This window comes from Bicyclus anynana, chromosome 1 (genome assembly GCF_947172395.1).
Source record: "Bicyclus anynana chromosome 1, ilBicAnyn1.1, whole genome shotgun sequence".
Lineage (NCBI taxonomy): Eukaryota > Metazoa > Arthropoda > Insecta > Lepidoptera > Nymphalidae > Bicyclus > Bicyclus anynana.
This window is the reverse complement of record NC_069083.1, coordinates 17,988,104-18,007,567: the sequence shown is the minus strand read 5'-3', so window position 1 is coordinate 18,007,567 and position 19,464 is coordinate 17,988,104. Positions and strand designations below refer to the sequence as shown.

Genomic DNA, 19,464 nt, shown 5'->3' with positions numbered 1-19,464 from the left:
TTTTCATCCCGGAAAAATCCATGGTTCCCGCGGGATTTGTGAAAAACTGAATTCCACGCGGACGAAGTTGCGGGCGTCCGCTAGTTATACATAGAAAGCTTTCAGTAAATCGCGAAGCTGCGTCCACTTCTATGAAAATAGCCGGCATATGACGTGATGGGGTGGCTTTAAAAATACAACCAGGTGCGGGGATATTCCGCATTCATAGCACGCGTCAAAGGAATTGCGTCGGATACCGTTTTATTTTTCACCCTGCCTCGATGTATGCTGAATTTCATGTGGCCCAACTAGCTCGAAGTGAAAAAGGATCGACATAAACATGAAAAAATGGTACAAATGTTTTGCATTTACTAAAATCAAAGTTAAAATGCTTTTTACTTTTTTTTTTGAAAAGTCACAAATTTTTCAAATTTGGAACTATTTATACCTTAAACTAATTTTAAACAACTCACTAAAAATCATGGAATCTAGCAAGAATCATGTCCCGATCACTAATAAAGAAAATAAATCTGGTACATTTTTTGTAAATTTCTCAAAAAAATCCATAAACTATTTGACCATAATTCGCCTCTATAAATAAATAGTCTTTAGAATGTGAGTCGATTTCAAAATTAATATGTGCAATTCCAACTCCCACTTTTATTACATAGATTTTTCATTTTTATTACTAACATTCCGAAGGACCACAGTTTAAAAGTGAATAAATATTGTGACCTAACAAATGAACTAACTAAAAATTTTGTACGTCGTAGAAGTAGGTGCGAGAGGATTACCAGCAAAATCTCTCTATAACTTGCTTAAAGACCTTGGTCTCTCTAGAAATGCAGCTAGTTCTATATTAGAACGAGTATCCAAAGCTGCTCTAATAGGATCTTACCAAATTTGGATAGGTAGGGAGAACAACACGAGCAGAGAAGGGGAGTGTTGATCGATCGTCAAGGAATTCCTTAACCCTACATCCAGTAGTCACAAGTTCTGGACTTTGTTTGGTGTTTTTCTCTCTACCACGCGATGGACCCGGCACCTGCACGGTGAATCCATGGAATGCTAAGATATTCGTCTCTCTTTTCAAAATATTTATCGCTAAAAAGCCTCTAAAACATCAGCTACGTTTCTTTGTGTCTACAACTATGGCAACGAGTTGGAAAATGTATATCGGTTTATTGAATTATTCCATCTATTTCCTAGAAAAGAAATGTTCATTCAATTCACTGGAAAACCTTTCACAGTAAAAGCTGAAAAATAAACGATGCGATTTTTACTTCACGTTGAAACATTCCCTTCCTGTTTTGCGTTTAGTTAAAAATTTGAATGGATATTATTTTTTATTATTATTTTATTTATTTATTAGTATTTTTTTCTTATTGATATGTTATTGAAATTTACTTTGTGAAAATCCAATTGCTGACATCTCTTGAAGATGATTCGGTATAATTAGCGTTATTCTGTTACGCTCTTATAACTCGACAATGGGAGTTACAAAATCGTATTTATCTCTCTCTATCTACAGTATGGTGTTGAGAAATAGAGGTAAAGATAAATTTGAAGTTCACTAACACTCACACTGTTAAAGGCCTACTGACTGATCAACACATGTGTATAAAAAATATTCGAATTAGTGTTACCTCACATATTCTTGGTTGGTTAATAGACACAGAGCAGTGCATTGTACGACTTGTTTTCTTATAATAATCATCATCATTATCAGCCCATATTTGGCTCACTACTGAGCACTAGTTTCCTCTCAGAATCAGAGCGGCCAATAGTTCACCACGCTGGCCCATTGCGAATTGGCTGACTTCACACACGTAGAGATTGAGAAAATTCTCAGGTATGAAGGTTTCTTCACGATGTTTTTCCTCCACCGTTTAAGATACGTAATATTTAATTTCTTAAAATACACATAACTAAAAATATGGAGGTACATGCCCGGACCGGATTCGAACCTACACCCTTCGAAATCGGAGGCAGAGCGCCGCTGGAGAATGACGCCTTCTTTTGATGTGCTCTGTGAAGTATTGCTCTGATATAGGAAATCATTTTCCAAAGATAGTCCTTAAATCTAAAAAATGGCTTAAGTGAAGAAGAAGAAATACTTTATTTAAAACAAATTAAACAATAATAATAATAACTAAAAATTAGCATAAAAATAAAAATGTTTATAAAATAAGATGTACAATATTGTAGGTATATCTAATATCTGTATTATGTTTATGTTTTGATATTCTGGGATAAATAAGGGTTCATTAATCTAGCTAGTTGCAACTTTATTAGTGTTATGGTTGCGGAAGATCGTAAGAGATCGAGATCGTAAAAGATCTTTCAAACTCGAACTATCTGACCTCAATCCTAAAACTCATTTTCCTCTTATTTCCCTTTTTTGTAACAGATAAACCCATTTCATTCAATGTGACAGACGTCTAATATTTCTACAGCGGCGAGACTCAATTCAAAAACTAGAGATTCGAGTTACGAATTTCCAAATACCCTTATATTTTTTGATATGATATTTCTCGGAAACAGATTTCAAAGTCAAGTTTTAACTTACGTGTAGTACTACTACTAAAAATTTTTAGATTTTGACTTTTAGTCATACTAGCTAGTTGGGCTATATCGTCTGTTAATAAAACATATGTGTATTTTGGTGTAAAAAAAAGGTACACGCATATTTAGGTATCTTTCCTTCGCATACATTTGGTTTGAAAGTGACGCAAACAGTAGTGAGCCATCAGTATTTCGAGAAGGTTGCTGCGTGTTTATAAGTGTGAAGAACCAATCCGAATTGCGTCCAAAATGTGTTGATATTATTATATATAAGAAGTAAATAGAACAAAATGAAAAATAATACAGTCAATTATTTTTTTGACGGCCTCCGTGGCGCAGTGGTTTGCGCGGTGTTATTACAAAACAGAGGTCCTGGGTTCGATCCCTGATTGGGCAGATTGAGATTTTCTTAATTTGTCCAGGTCTGGCTGGTGGGAGGCTTCGGCCGTGGCTAGTTACCACCCTACCGCAAAGACGTACCGCCAAGTGATTTAGCGTTCCGGTACGATGCCGTGTAGAAACCGAAAGGGGTGTGGATTTTCATTCTACTCCTAACAAGTTATCCCGCTTCCATCTTAGACTGCATTAACACATACCATCAGGTGAGATTGTAGTCAAGGGCTAACTAGTAAAGAATAAAAAGATATATATATATATATATATATATATATATATATATATATATATATATATATATATATATATATATATTTATTATATATATATTATATATATATTATATATATATTTATTTATTTAAAGAGAATATATATATATATATATATATATATTATTTAAAGAGTTGAAGTCTACATACCACCATTCTATGTCGATATAATATATTAGGGACGTTTATCTGTGGCACGCACGCACTTGGCCGGTTTCTGTAAATACAATAGAGTTAAACTTGATATATTTTTAAAATTTTAAGTTTTCTTTCAAACAATTCTACATAAGAGCTATAATGATATAGCTAGAACATTGTTTAAAGACGGAAATAGTTGGCGATGGACCAAAGCCAGTTCAAATCACTTACAGCCGCTCACGCTTGCCGCTTTGAATTTAATACCATCTGTCGCTAGGTCGCTCTGTCTAAAATGAAGGTTTTAATATCACATGGATTTTATTAGCTAGTCTTCTATATTTTGCCTTTGTCAATAGAAATTGATATAGACAGAGAGCTTTGAATAAGAAGTTATTGAAGGTTGATATTTTCGCAGCCTATGATTCTTAAGTGCCCAAAATCTTATATTAAGCAAGTTTTTGAAGGCTGAAAATTTCTCATCCTAAGATTCTGAAGTGTCCAAAATCTTACCACGTATACGTTTATCATACGAGTAGTACAAACAAAAAAATGGTGATTGCGTAAGCTGAGGTTCCACTTCGTTATCAACCCATATTCGTCTCAGTGCTGAGCTCGAATGAACCTTGTTGATAATTTTTTATAAATAAACTAGCTGATGCCGCACGGCGTCACTCGCATGGTTCCCTTTTGCGTAGTAATACGCGGATAATGTATAGTCTATAGCTTTCCTCCATAAACGGGCTATTTAACACTGAAAGAATTTTTCAAATCAGACCAACAGTTCCTAAGATTAGCGCGTTCAACCAAACAAACAAACTCTTCAGCTTTTTATTATTAGTGTAGAGTATAAATATACTCGGACAATTCACACACCTATCAAGCTCTAAAGTGAGTAGAGCCTGTGTTATTTATACGAAGATAGTAAATGGAAATATGTTTTACAGTTGTAGGAATCGAACCCACGGCCGTGGATGCAGAAAGCACTATTCACTGAGCCACGCGGTCGTCATTGATTGCAAGTTGACAGTATTTACCCAACAGCCTCGTATATTTGTACGGTGAACATTTTCAGCGAAGTGCGGTTTGAACTGATTCAATACGAGCTTCGTTATAACCCATGGTAATGAAACTACATTTAATTTACGCAAAACCACAACGAAAATTGTAGAGAAAATAGGGAAAAATAAGTTACTTTATTTTTTAAATGTAATTGATATAAAACACATTATATTTTATAACAGAGAATGCATTTGCAGAAAGATTTTCAGTAATACTCCTTCTTGCGTAGTATTCCTCATTACTGAGGGTCGTGACCCCTATAAGTTTACTTTGTTTGGTCGGATTTCGCGACTTGCAGAGCCTCGTGTATCTTGTTGTCGAGAGCGCAGTAGATTAGGTCTGACCAACGCATCGGGCTACGTCCTCGAGGTCTCTTTCCTTTCACTTTGCCAGTTAAAACTATAGTCTTAATTAAAAGTTGCTTTAAATGAAGCAACTTTTAATTAAGACTATAGTTTCATTACTTTGCCTTAAAGTAAAAAAAAGAGCCAGTCAAATACATGAAAATTCATTGTATACCTTCTGCAAATCACGCAAATAAACTCAGACAGACATAAAGTTTGAGAGACAGTTTTTCCTTCTTTGAAGACCAACTTCTACTCAAAAATTTGTTTCAGATGAAATCAGTTTTGCAAGGTAAAAATACTCGTAAGAGTAGACTGACCTTTGCCTCCGATTCTGAAGGGTATGGGTTCGAATCCGGTCCGGGGCATGCACCTCCAACTTTTCAGTTGTGTGTATTGCCAATCCGCATTAGGCCAGCGTGGTGGACTATTGGCCTAACCCCTCTCATTCAGAGAAGAGACTCGAGTTCAGCAGTGAGCCAAATATGGTTTATAATGATGATGATGATGATGATGATGATGATGATGATGATGATGATGACGATGAAGAGTGGATTATATTTTTACTCTCGCAATTAATTCGATGTTACAAACAAGTATCTACTTAAAATAATATTTACGTAGTCAATTGCCAAAGAAAATATGGAGTTGCTCATAAATAAAAGTCACATAAATAACACGCTTTTAATGCGGGACTCGGGAGGAAACTGAATTGCGTGACTTGTTTATTTGCCAACCAAATAATAACGTTTTGGCGAAATTTTGCCTTTAAGGTACATCTATGAAATCAAGAACGCTTAGAGGCACGAGAGACATCATGAAAATACAATTTTTTGTTAAATAATAATTCTATTTAATATTGAAATCAATACACAAAGATACTAGCTGTTATATACATTTATTTAATACAAAAAGCTAAATAAAAAAATACAAAATAGCGATTTAAAAATAAGAGGCGGTTAAAAATGCATCCTTGAAGTCAGTTAATTGTTAAAAAGATTATTTTTCTATTTTTAGTGTGTCCTAGCAGTTTATAGGGAAATTTCGTTCACTTCGTTATCAAGCCATATTCAGCTCACTACTGAGCTTGAGTCTCCTCTCAGAATGAGAGAGGTTAAGCCAATAGTCCACAACGCTCGCCCAATGCGGTTTGCCAGACTTGAAACACACAGAAAATTGAAAAAAATCTTTGCTATGTAGGTTTCCTCATGATGCTTTCCTACGCCGTTTGAGACACGTGATATTTAATTTCTTAAAATTCACACAACTTCATTCACTTATTTCAGTTAACAGTTAATTTGGTTTTAACACAAAATAACCGAACCGATTTTTGTGAACATTAAATGGTGGTCCCATTTAATCTGGAAAGTATTAAAGTATACTCTTACAAACAAAAAAATAATTTTCAAAATTGGTTAATGAACGAAGGTAACAAACATATGAAGTCGGTTAAAAAGACATACGCATCGAATTGAGAACCTTCTCCTTTTTTTCAAGTCGGTTAAAAAGAAATGAATTTTGATTCTATTTTATTTGCCGTTTTTACGTACTGCACGTTTTCCATAACTTAAGGTAGGTGAGAGAGGTAGAGAGTAAGAGAGGTAGAGTAGGTGTTAAGCCTGTAATCAGGTACTCTTTGCTATAGGTATTAAGTACTTCATACCTTTCTCAATAAACTAATGGCCACGATACACCTGTGTGCCACCGCCATATTATTACTAAACACTGCAGTAAAAGATGGTTTGTATACACCTACTGGCAGAATGGGTCGGCAATTTCGCAAATGCATTCCAAATTTCCGTCCAATTGGCCCAGCAATCCAGAGGAGGGGATTGGCAAGATCGAGCTAATAGGGATTTTCTCGTTTTCATTCGTTTGGAAAATTCTAGGTCTGTTAATTACTCGTAGAATCGGTTGGTGTGCTTTATCGAGTTTTTTGGCTGACTATTTAATAAAAGCCTAATTAAAGCACGGTAAGGGTACACATGGGTGTGCATTTTAAGAAATTAAATATCACGTGTCTCAAACGGAAGAACGTCGTGAGGAAACCTGCATACCAGAGAATTTTCTTAATTCTCTGCGTGTGTGAAGTCTGCCAATCCGCTTTGGGCCAGCGTGATGGACTATTGGCCTAACCCTTCTTATTCTGTACACATATGCCTATGCGTTCTGTGTATCTTTGTCATCAACATCATCATCATCATCACATCATAATCATCATCATCATCATCATCATCATCATCATCATCATCATTATCAGCTAATCAGCCGGACCTCTTTAATTTAATCCCGGCTTCATTACCTTGGTATAAAGGCGTAGAATTTCAAAATATACCTAAGTTCAAAATCAAACCAAAACTTCCTAAGAGGTCTTTTGTTGATACAAAAGGACATTTTGTACGTACATTTATTTTCAAAGTATTTGACAAACAAATAAGTCGCTTCAGTAAGAGCTAAACTTTTACGAAGATAATAAATGTCTTCATAACTTTTAACGTAATATCTCGGATAGCATTCTTGTTTTTAAAATACACAATTTTGTCTTACACTAGCTTCACCTCGCGGTTTTACCCGCGGTTGTTTTTTTAAACAATGTAATGTACTTTTAGCAGACTCCTAAGTGATTACAAAAATAAGAAAACTAATGTCGAACAAAGGATGATTCACAACACTTGTCAGGACAATTTAATTAACAAATCAAACTGTAACCATAATATGACCCTAGAATGGCAGAGAATGACATTGAGTGAAGTCACACACTTGTGAACGTTGTGTGTAGGGTTAAAAGCGCCTTTGACTGTTAACAAACACTCCCCTTTTCCACTCAAGTCACTCTCCCCGCCTATCCCAAGTAACCCATAAAAATTACACAACAAGAGATGTGGAAGGCTCAAATGCCACGAGCACACTGAAGCCGTCCGTACCGCAAGTCGTTGCAACGCGGCGATAACAGTACTTTTAAATAAAGTTTAAACTTTCAAACAATATAGTTGTTATTGTATAGTACATAGGCAAAATGGCAGACTTTGCAATACCGTCGCAACGTAGCTTGTCTGACGGTTTTTTACCGGATATACCGTGAGTCTGACAGGAACTTCTAGTTCCTCCTTCTCCTTTCTACCACAGAACAGCAAGACGTCGCGAGCTGTAGCATCCATACATTGTGGATGTCCAGGCTATTCGTACGAAATGATTTGCATCCATATTTCTAATTTGTAAAGCAAACATTTGGAACGACTTTCCGGCGTTTGTGTTTTCTGATAATTTAAACACCTTCAAAGCAAGAGTGTTATAGGCATTGTAGTATTGTAGGTATCTATTTAGTATACACAAACACTACATCCCTTCCTTTTTAACAAATTTTAGGCTCATTCTTACACTAGTATGGCAAGCAGACCGCACACGACCACCCCGGTCAAGCGCCGGTGATAGACCGTCCCTTTGCCTCCAACCTTTACTACCAATGTACATGAGATAGTGTATGTAGTATTGTAGGTATCTATTTAGTATACACAAACACTACAGGCATCTTCTAGGTATGCTCGGTTCAACTTAAACCACTTTAATGCTTTCCACACGCTTAATTGTGTTCAAGCGTAAGCCTATATTTCATAAAAAAAAAATTGTATAAATTAAATTTTTGCAAATAACTTTTGGAGCTCATATTATTTTTATAACGGAAAAAATGATGAATACCACATTTTTATACAGCGCATTGGTAAAAACATCTACTGCTGAAACAGCTTTACAAATATTCATTTTAAAGTAGCATCCACGCGCGCCCAAAAGGCAGAAACAGAAAGCAATCGAGATAAAAGCCTCCACGGAACGTGCCAAATCATCACATTAGTTTAACATCAATCACATCCAACATCCACTCACTGTTATTATCAATATTAGGACCATTAGGTGTTGAAATATTCAATTTTATATAAGTGTGGTGGATTTGGTAACCTCTGGACTTGCATTTGAGATTTTCGGTCTCCGTCATCAGATACCAAAAAAATGTATTAATATTGTGACCCAAGAGCTGGCGTTTAATTGGCCCAAAGAATACGCCTTGTCGTACAGAAAAGTAATACCACCAGTGTATTGGGTACCATGTTAATTAGATGGCGTATATTTTTGTCTTAAATATTTTGCCTCTTAAATTTCAATTCATTATTTTGTAATTCATGAACTATCCAATAAATCAACGAGTCATTTGTCTCATAAATCTGAGAAACATGGATCCTGTAAGTTTACCTCTTGTTTCATTGTGTTTCAAAGTTACTCCCACACTATTATCCCGATTTCAACGCGATTTATTTTAATAGTGAGCCATTGTTAGGAAAAAAAATTATCTATGCGAGAGCAAATCTTAACAATTTAACATTAACAAATGCCCGCCAATACGCATTGGAGTAGCCTGAGGGGTTTAAGTTTCATATCACCTATCGTCCTATCCTATAAGGGTAGGTAAGTGAAACATTTAAAAAGGTTGATAATGATGTAAATGCCTTTGCCCACAAAGCCTTATCAGCGCAGCATGATGGATGGAGCCCCAGGTGTGCAAGCCAAAGAAGGTCTGGGCATTGATTAGGGTCACAAAAATAGGTAGTGTCAGCCTTAAAGCTTCAGCTTTGCACTAACGGGTGTTAACCCTTAACAGTTACAACCTTAACAAGAAAGATTGACAAGCTAACACTTGTGACCCGGTTCCGAACAAAGCCTTAAAATGGAATGCCTGCAGCGCACTCACAGTCCTGCTGCAACTAACAACAAAAGCGCAACTAACAAAAGCAGTATCAACAACTGGACTGCAAATGGAATCCGAAATTCATTTAGCCTCGCAGTTAAAGCGATCTGACAAACTTCACTAAAACTTTAAACACTAGATTTCTGTATCTTGCGATTAAGTGATAATAATCCATTAATATTGTTCTAATATAATTATGTACAGAAACTGTGTTTCTTGTTTGTTGAATAAAATGAACATCAACAAAGCTATGACAATAAAACAATACCAAACATAAAAAAATAACAAGCCGTGGATAGCCCTGTGGATATGACCTCTGCCTCCGATTCCAGAGGGTGTGGGTTCGAATCCGGTCCGAGGCATGCACCTCCGTCTTTTCAGTTGTGGGCATTTTAAGAAATTAAATATCACGTGTCTTAAACGGTGAAGGAAAAACATAGTGAAGAAAGCTTCATACCAGAGAATTTTCTTAAATCTCTGCGTGTCTAAAGTCTGTTATTCTGAGAGGAGACTCGAGCTCAGCAGGGTGCCGAATATGGGTTGAAAGACGAAGAAGAAGAAACATAAAAACTTAATTTTGAATAGCTAATGAAATAGGTTTACTGAACGCATTATAATGTTGTTTTCACAAATATAAATTAACCTAAAGTCTATGCCAACATGATGGATTTTGCTTCATCAAAATAAATAAGGCTTGGTTTTTATTTAATCAACATGAAATTGTGGGATTGACTGTCGATTGGTGTAATTCAGTTTTGGATACAAATACAACATAGCTTACTTATGTCAAACTATTTATTACCTACCGGTCCACTCTAATCTTGGGATTATGTGATTTCCGGGTAGATTAAGCATATTAAATTCAGAGCAATACATTATAGGCTTTACATGAAACACCTTCTAATTAAAATTAAGAAATAAATATCTTATATGAATACAAATCTAAGGTCAAGAATATGGACACAAATGTGACGTGACGGGCAGCAGCGCCAGTGATTGTACCATTATGTTGTGGTAGAGGAAACACATCGAGTAGGTCTCAGGACTTGTGACCTTTTGGTTTAAAGGATTCTTTTTAGAATGCATAAACACTCACTTTCCTGCCTTACATGTTCTCCATACCCACACTAAACAATTTATGATCAATAATTACAACAAAGAACAACATTGCACAGAATTACTAACGCGACTGGCAGCGTGACGGTGTCCACGTTGCCTAACAAACAACTGATCTTAAGTCTTCAAATATCCTCTTATTTGTACCAACACTGATTGTTCCCTTCCACAAAAATATAATTAATTAATGTTAATACCACCCGCATCAGATGGACTTGTAAGAGAAAGTTATTTAAAAAAAAATCCGTAAATATACCACGCAGACAAAATATCTGGAAACAAATGCGTCACATATTTACATAACAATCTTACAGATTAAATTCTAAGTAAAAGTATCTCTTCTTATTGGAAATCCGTTTCTCGCGAGACGGTACTAACATAAAAGTAATCTGAGAATAGATACAACACTAATCCGTCCTTTGTGAGTCCCTTTGACTCGGCCAATATTGTACTTTGTATCTAGCATAGAACGAAGAATTCACTTATTATCTAGAGAACTCTGCACTATTTCACCGAGTTGCCAGCGAATTGCTGGTACATTTTATATTTTACAAGACATTGCGCTCATCTTATATATGGTTGGTATATACGTTGTTATATCATACCTGGATTCATTAAACCATTGGTTAAATATACTATAACTACTGGTAATATAGCCTATTATTTTATGTATTATATTTTAAAGGGAAATTTAAAATGTTTGTCGTCGTTATCAACCCATATACGGCTCACTGCTGAGCTCCAGTCTCGTCTCAGAATGAGAGGGGTTAGGCTTATATCACCACGCTAGCCCATTGCGGGTTGGCACGCAGAGAATTAAGAAAATTCTCTGGTATGCAGGTTTCTTCACGATGTTTTCCTTCACCGTTTGAGACACGTGATATTTAATTTCTTAAAATGCACTCAACTGAAAAGTTGGAGGTGCATGTCCCGGACCGGATTCGAACCCACACCCTCCGGAATCGGAGGCATAGGTCACATCCACTGGGCTATCACGGCTAAAAGGATGATTTAGTACCAGCTGCCTATTTATTTCTTGATTTTATCTTACTTACTATCTTTAGTATCGTTATTTAGTACCTAAACGTAGTTACGTTTATTGCATCTTTTTGATAAGTTAAAAACACCAGTTGCTTAAATCGCGGAACAGTTCGCAAACATAATAAAAGTACTCGTTACCAAAAGTTTAAAGAACAAAAATCGCAATGGTAGGATTTTATTTTTAAATTTCCGCCGAGCGAATAACGGGGAATTGTGTACAGAATCACAACAGCTTTGATGTGGTCGCGTGTAAATGAGACATAATGGAGCTGACGCAGCGTCAGTGTCGGGCGATGGATGGCGACGATTGAATCAATTCGAGCATGCCGCATGCCGGTTGATGCAATTTAGCGAACGTTACTCCAAATTATTTATTTATTTACTAGCGTACGCCCGCGACTTCGTTCGTTTAGTTTTTCACAAATCCCTCGGGAACCATGGATTTTTTCGGGATAAAAAGTAGTCTATGTGTTAGTCCAGGCTACAATATATGTTAATACCAAATTTCAGCTAATTCGGTTCAGTAATTGAGGCGTGAAAGAGTAACAAACATTCATATCATCAAAATCATCAGTTTTCGCAAATCTCGGGAAACCATGGATTTTTTCAAGATAAAAGTAGCATATATGGTTATCCAGAATAAAATCTATTTCCATTCCAAATTTCAGCTAAATCGCTTTAGTAGTAGCGGCGTTATAGAGTAACAAACATTTATTTATTTATTTATTTAAAGCATGCCAACAATACACATATTAACCATTAAGAACAATACAATATGCCACAAAAAATCTGATATGTATATTAACGCTAGGCGCACATAACATTTTATATAATTTCATGTCAACACTTTCATAATAATTATATGTCAAGCTTATAATAATATTATATTATGTCAAAATTAATAAAAGTATACTATTATAAAAACATTAGCATAAAAGGAAAATAAATTCATTGAATACAATTATTAAATTAGATTACTAGGTAAAATTACATACAAAATTAAATTAAAATTGACAATATATTTAAACTTATTCTAAATTATTTATAATAACATCCAAACATCCATACAAACTTTCGCGTTTATAATATTAGTAGGATAGTAGGAAGTAGGATTTTTAATCAACAGCGTTATAGTATATGATTATTAGAAAACATTAACTAATACATAAGGTTACAAGGATTACAGTATATATTGTAACTTTACAGAACAATACAGTTTCAAATAAGTATAACATTAAAATATAAGTAAAGATAAATTACAAGTATTACAAATTATAAATTACCACTTATCATTATCAATATTTTTTTTAACTAAATCAATGTGTCAAAAGAAAGAGAAACTTTATATTATCTTTATATTATACCTACTTAAAAACACACATTATAATATTTAAAACAAATACTCTCATAAAATATATAATATACAGAGTCATAGATCAGCTTTCGCCTCGTCCAAAAAAAACTTATATCTATTACATTTTTTAAAAATTCACAATGTAAGTGTAATTATGCATAAATGTGTATGTGTGTGTGTATGTGTGTGCGTGTGTGTGTGCATCTGAGACAGACAGACAGATTACGAGGATGATTGGTGCGTGTTAATTTAAATGCGTTTATGTGTAGTGTAGTAGTAGTAGTTCAGTTATAGTTAAATCCGATCCAACTGAAAATTACTTATTATCAATTATTATTTAGTAACACTTCTTCTTGTTTCCGCCCGCGTTACCACATGACCCCACGGAAGACCAGCGCAGCACATGCTGAGTGGTGACCATTTTGCTACCACAGACATCATCTTTAGCTTTATTTTATATATTTTAGTTTTTAGTTTTCTTTATTTTAATTTGTAATATATATTTTATTTTTTGTTTTGTGTTAAATTGTGTGTGTGTGTGTCCATAAAAATAATTTTCTTTCTTCCTTTCTAAAATAGAGAAGTTTATTTAATTTAGGTTAGTATAGATAAAGTAAACAATTTTTTAAAAATGTGTATGTCACTTAAATGAAGTGTTAAGGTTGACTTGGTATATCGCTTTATATAATATTAAGGAATAATAATAAAATAAAACAATCCATATACAAAGTAGGTAATAGTAACTATTCAACAAAAGTTGACACAAAGTTAACAAAAGATTTACAATCTATTTATTCCATAATTGAGTAATTACATTACAAAATTATTAATACAAAATTTAATTAAAACATTTTTCATGTTATAATGTCTAGATAATATAATAGGATAGAATGTAGACGATATTAAATTTTGTATAAGCCAAGCAAAGTTTATTTGATCATGGATTTGGTAAGTAAAGCGTAGCGAATTTTCGGAGAAATATATAGTCAAAATATCTTAATAAGATATTAATATTAATAAGGCATCAAAGGTAAGTAGAATAACTAGAATAATTAACAACGGATCTTCTATAAAACAAAGTTGGCTTTCTTAAATTGTGCGCCAAAATTTAAGACTTGGTATTTTATTTGATATATAATGGAATGAGTTAATTTAAAACAAATTAAATTAATTAGTTAACATATTTAAAATTTAAAATAAGAATAAATAGTAAGAATGCATTACTTCAATTATATATATAAGAAATTATATAAAATTGATAAATATAAAGAGACTCATCGCAAATAAATTATCAGCTGTGTACATTTAGATACTCAGAAGAAAAACAAAAATTGTAATATACTAAAATACATGCTCGATGATACAAACTAAGGCGCGAGAGTAAACGTTACACGCAAAAACATTGATATCTATCCTGCTCTGAAGTTCGTTGCGTGAAGAGGACACATACATTATGCATGTGAGCCAGTGCGTAAAAATGAGACATTTAGTCTATTTGAGACATTGATCTGAATCGGTCAGGTAAAAGTCGGTTTTCTACAGGATTTATTCCGTAGTTGATGTCCTTTGGACTCATACGAAGCGTTTCGGCTCATCGTTCTTAGTCCGCACTACAAAGTTAAGGAATGTCCTTCCAGCTTCCGTTTTCCCTACTACTTACAACAAGGTCAAGGCATCTTCAAGTCAATAGTGAATAGGTTTTTCTAGGCAAGCGCGTTCCACCATAGGCTGCATTATCGCTTACTGTCAAGCATGATTGCAGCCAATCGCTCGCCTTTGTTATGTAAAAAATCTATATGTTGTAATTTTTACTAATTCTGGGTTGAATTCTCTAAGTTTTCTAGGTACATTTTCCATATGATCTTTATAGTGAAAAGAAATGTATTAATCAATATTGTGTTGTAAGCGTCGAGCATGTATGTATAATTGTAGAGGATATCTAGTACCCATGCTACACAATTCGTAGAATTCCATTCTGAATGTTCATGATGATTTTTTCGTTCCTTTCTTGCGTCACCCGCGTTCATTTTACAAAATAAGGACGAGAAAAATCAAATCCTCACCACGAACGTCTGGCTCAACTTGGTAAGTGGTAGGAGCCGGGCCCGGCGCCTTCGCTGTACCCGCCCTTGCAATCATCTCGACGGTAAACTTTCCTACGCAAACGCAATCAATCTCTATCTATTACACGCTTTCACAGTAAATTTGAGCCGCACCGATCTTGAATTTGTAAACGGCTAACTGATAAGTCACTGAGCAGCTTGACCGACGATTACAGGAGGCGGGAGCGGCTAGAGGGCGCCGCCATCGCGGCACATTGTCGCATGGAGAGTCGGTGTTACATTGTTGTACCGTCATTTCGCCTAACATTAGATTGTGTGTGGGGCGAGCCGCGAGCGCCTTGTAGCTTGGGGCGCTCGCGCCTCGCCCGCCCCCTCTGTTCCGTGGCCCCCCAGTGGCACTGCTGTTTAGAATATTGTACTGACTGCGCCCTTTCTCTCTGTTTATGTTGACATCGTCTAACCAAATAGGACGAGAAGAATCAACTACTTATAACCAATATATGGCTGTCATTGGTAAGTGTGATTAAAAAATGAACCTAAATTAACACTTGATAAAATTTCTTACTTTGTGTTCGACTTCTTTTACTTTTATTTCCTTATTTCTCGATTCCTTTTCATTATGTTGACTCTATCCTTGATTTCTCTTTTATCTGTATTGAAAATTGCATTGCATTGTGGCGTATGCGGCAGTTTTGATATATTTACCTGTATGGATATTGTTTAGTGTTTTTCTAAAATCCTGATCATTGCGCTAACTTCCAGCTCGTGTAAGTAGTTTAGCGGTAGTCCCTGTATGCATCCCATCATGAGACTGTCATTTGTTGATTAGCATCTTGATTCTTTTGGGTACCTACTTTATACTTTAGTTTCTAAGTATTGGATGGTACGACTTCTTTAGTGTCACTTGTTCTATTTCAGGTAAGTTTGTGAATATTGGCGAAACTATCCGCAGCACCGACTGCAAAAACATCTTGATTAAAACGAGTCTTTGGTGCAATGTTGTCATTGGCCATTGTCTGAAAAGTTTCAAATTGATCGTTGCAAAAAGTTTTCTCTAATGCTAGTGACATTGAAGTGAATTGAACTTATTGCACAAAGATAATTTCAGCAATAATTGCGGAATACGTTGCGCGATTTATTTAATTTCGAACTGCCGTGTAAACTGCAATGCATTTAATAACAGTTATAAATATAATTGAAATAAAGTGTATAGGTAAAAACGAATAAAATTAATTTTCCAATGGAAACAACAATAAAACATTTTGCGGTGTTTGTTATGCATTATGTTTATTAAGTTATCAAAAACATAGAAAGTATGTTACTGCACATTGTATATTATGTATGGAGGATGCGATGTGAATTTCACTGTAAATTTATTCTGCACATCCCAAAATGCCCGCTGTTAATGTTTATTTTTTGTTTCGCTACAATGAGATTATAGGGTTTATTAAGCTCTGCGACTTGCATGGCCACGCTGATCGGTTGTGAAAGACTATTTGAAGAACGGCGCCATATTGGCGGCCATTGTTGTGCAAATGTCAAAGTTTTCCCAACCTCTATTAAATTTAGAACGTTTTTGATCAGTAGACTATTGTGAATGTTAAATAGGATTAAATAAAATTAAGAATCGTTTGAAATACGAATTTTTACTTACCCGTTTGTTTTGATCCAAATGGAATGTAATAGTTTTATTTTTCGTTTGTTTCTTTTCCATAATTATCCATTAATTAAAAAATAATAATTACGCAGCTCTGACGCACTTTTAAGTCTACTCACAGATGTTTTGATATTCAAATTTATTTAAACCTTAAAAGTGCGTTAATGGCAGTTTTAAATAAGTACCATTATAGCATTTACCAAAATGGCAGCTTTAGTTTGTTCAGAAATGAGTAGTCACCCGATTCCTAATAACAAAAATCTTCGAGAGCGGTCAATAACCTTTCCATATCTTGTGTGCGCTTTCGTATATCCGTGTATTATTTTATAAGCCTTTGGATTGCATGAAGACAGGCATGAAAACTTTCCTACAGTATTTCTTTATTATCAAAAGATTCTTCTTTTACTGTATCTTATATTTTAATTAAAATTATTACTTTGAATTTTCTTTTTTCAAACCTTCAAACCGGCTATAATTTTTTTTGACGGTTTTTGAATAATGGTTTAATTTTTTAACTGTTTAGTATGTTTACTGTTTGTTTTTATATCTCTAGATTTCTTAGCATTATATGATGTTGTTATAGTTATATTAATATAATTAAATATTAGTTCTAAGTAACATACGCAATTTAATTAAATTAGTCTCATTTCTTCATATAAGATTATATTATATAAATGCAATTATTTTGTTTTGTCATAACAGAAAACTTTGAAATACGTAAAAATCAAACATTTAGTAAATTTTTGAAGCAAATGACGAAACAAAACATAATCTTATTATCATTTAATTTGCTAAAACCATAGACACAATAAACGATATAGCCACTCCACTGTTGCTGTAGTTTTTAAAAAGAGAGTCTTTTTTTATTATTTGTGTGGTAACGGGTCCCTCATACATATTTTGTAGTCTGCTATTATGTCTGTGGTGGAAGCAACAGCTATTGTCTCTATTGTGTTGAGAAGAAAACAAGGAGGAAACGAGCTAGACTTACATCTGTTCCGCTTTAACCGTACGAGCTATCAAGGCAAGCATCAACGTCATTTAAATTGTACACCTTACACTAGCTGTGAAAATACGTATACGAATAAAACATACAGGAGCTGGGGCATTCGTATTAAACTATAGACTAACTATAAAGTTTAGAAATTTATCTGAAAGGACAAGTTATAAAAATGTATTTCTTATGAAATCTCTTTATATTATACTATTTTTGAATTATACATTTTTTTCAATGTATCATCTCTATCTACGATATAATAAGTTTAATATTGAGTATAAAAGATTAAATGATAATATTTGTTTATTCCACTTATTTTATTATACAGCGGCTATAACGGCATTTGTATGAGTTAGGTGAAAATAAATCGAATTATGTTTTATAAAACCAAAGCAGTGTCGTATCGTCTGTTATAAAAGGTTCTAAACACATCGCCTAGATATTGGCGCTAAGTTGTTGGTAACTTTTGTAATATAAGTGGCGGGCGAGCGAACTGCGAAGTTTCCACCGCTTTGTTTCAGTTGTCAGTTGTCAGGACACTCGGTTGTTGTATGCCTCTATAGCCCGCATGGTGTGTGAAGATTAGTTGGAAGGAATTTTGAACACACTTACTTCTTACATTTGTGAGAATATATGCTATAATATATGATAATCCTATTTTAATTGGTTCAAGTATCATTTTTAAGACTAAGTTTTAAGAATCATATTGTGTCCATATCGTTGTCGTATAAATGTTGCTAATCATGCTTAATTTTTCTTGTCACGTATATTTTCAGCTCAGTGTACTTAATTGATTATTTATCAGATACTAGTCGACGCCCTGCGGTTTCACTCGTGTAGTTCCCGTGTCGCGTAAAATACGGAAATAAAATGTAACATACGACACTCAAAAATACCGTGGCTTTCTAAATGTAAAAGATTTTCCAGAATTGGCTCAGTTGATCCAGAGAACCCCCCTACAACACCACAAACTTTACCTCTTTATAATATTAGTATAAATAAAATCTTGCTAGAATTACATTATTAAGCAGACAGACAGAAATATAAATCCAGTTTAAATAAATTTCTCTTTTAAAAAATAAAAAAACGTTCAAAATTCATTCCAACAGGCTTTATGACAGAATTTCTTTTAAATCATATGTTTTATCGAATGTACAAACTGTATTCGTCGAAATAACATGAAAATACAGTGTATTTTATACTGTGCATAAAAATGCAAGAACTCTGTTTCCCGCACTTTTCGAATACCGTTTGTATCCTCCGACATTTTATTATCTGCTCTGAGGATTCAATAAATATTTTAAGGTAAGCGCACACAATGTTAGCACGACGACGCATTCGGATTTTGAAATGTTGGAATGTATTTCTTACGTTACAACAATATTATTATGCATTAGTATTCAAGATTTTGGTTTCGTCTTTTTGAATGTGCGCTTGCCTTGTGCTTTTTATGTTGTATACAAATAATAAAGTAATAAAAATAACGGTTTTTCGAATTTATATTTAGTAAATCCAATTAATAGTTCAAAATCTAACCGTATTCGATTTTTGCTTGGTACAATGACATCACGAGAATCATTTAGCTTTTGTTAGTAAAAATGGTCGATATGTTATGAATACATCGAATTAATTTCAAAACTAAATTAGGACATGATGTACTGCAAGTGCGCGGTAAATATATGTTTTCTGTGTTAACCGAATTGTTTACTTTTGCCATTTTATGTTATTTTAAGTATTTGTGTACAA

At 34.2% G+C, this 19,464-nt stretch overlaps 1 protein-coding gene across 2 annotated transcripts in view; it reads left to right on the top strand.

The window, feature by feature from the left end:
• Nucleotides 1-19,464, top strand: part of LOC112044283 (neuronal acetylcholine receptor subunit alpha-7) — a 188,516-nt gene that overhangs the window by 133,924 nt on the left and 35,128 nt on the right. Inside the window, exon 3 of one of the 2 annotated variants that reach the window (XM_052882173.1) lies at nucleotides 15,533-15,577. The exons of the other annotated variant lie outside the window; for it this stretch is intronic. Within the exon in view, the coding sequence (XP_052738133.1) occupies nucleotides 15,533-15,577 (45 nt within the window). The remainder of the gene's footprint in view (nucleotides 1-15,532; nucleotides 15,578-19,464) is intronic. 2 annotated transcript variants of the gene reach the window in all.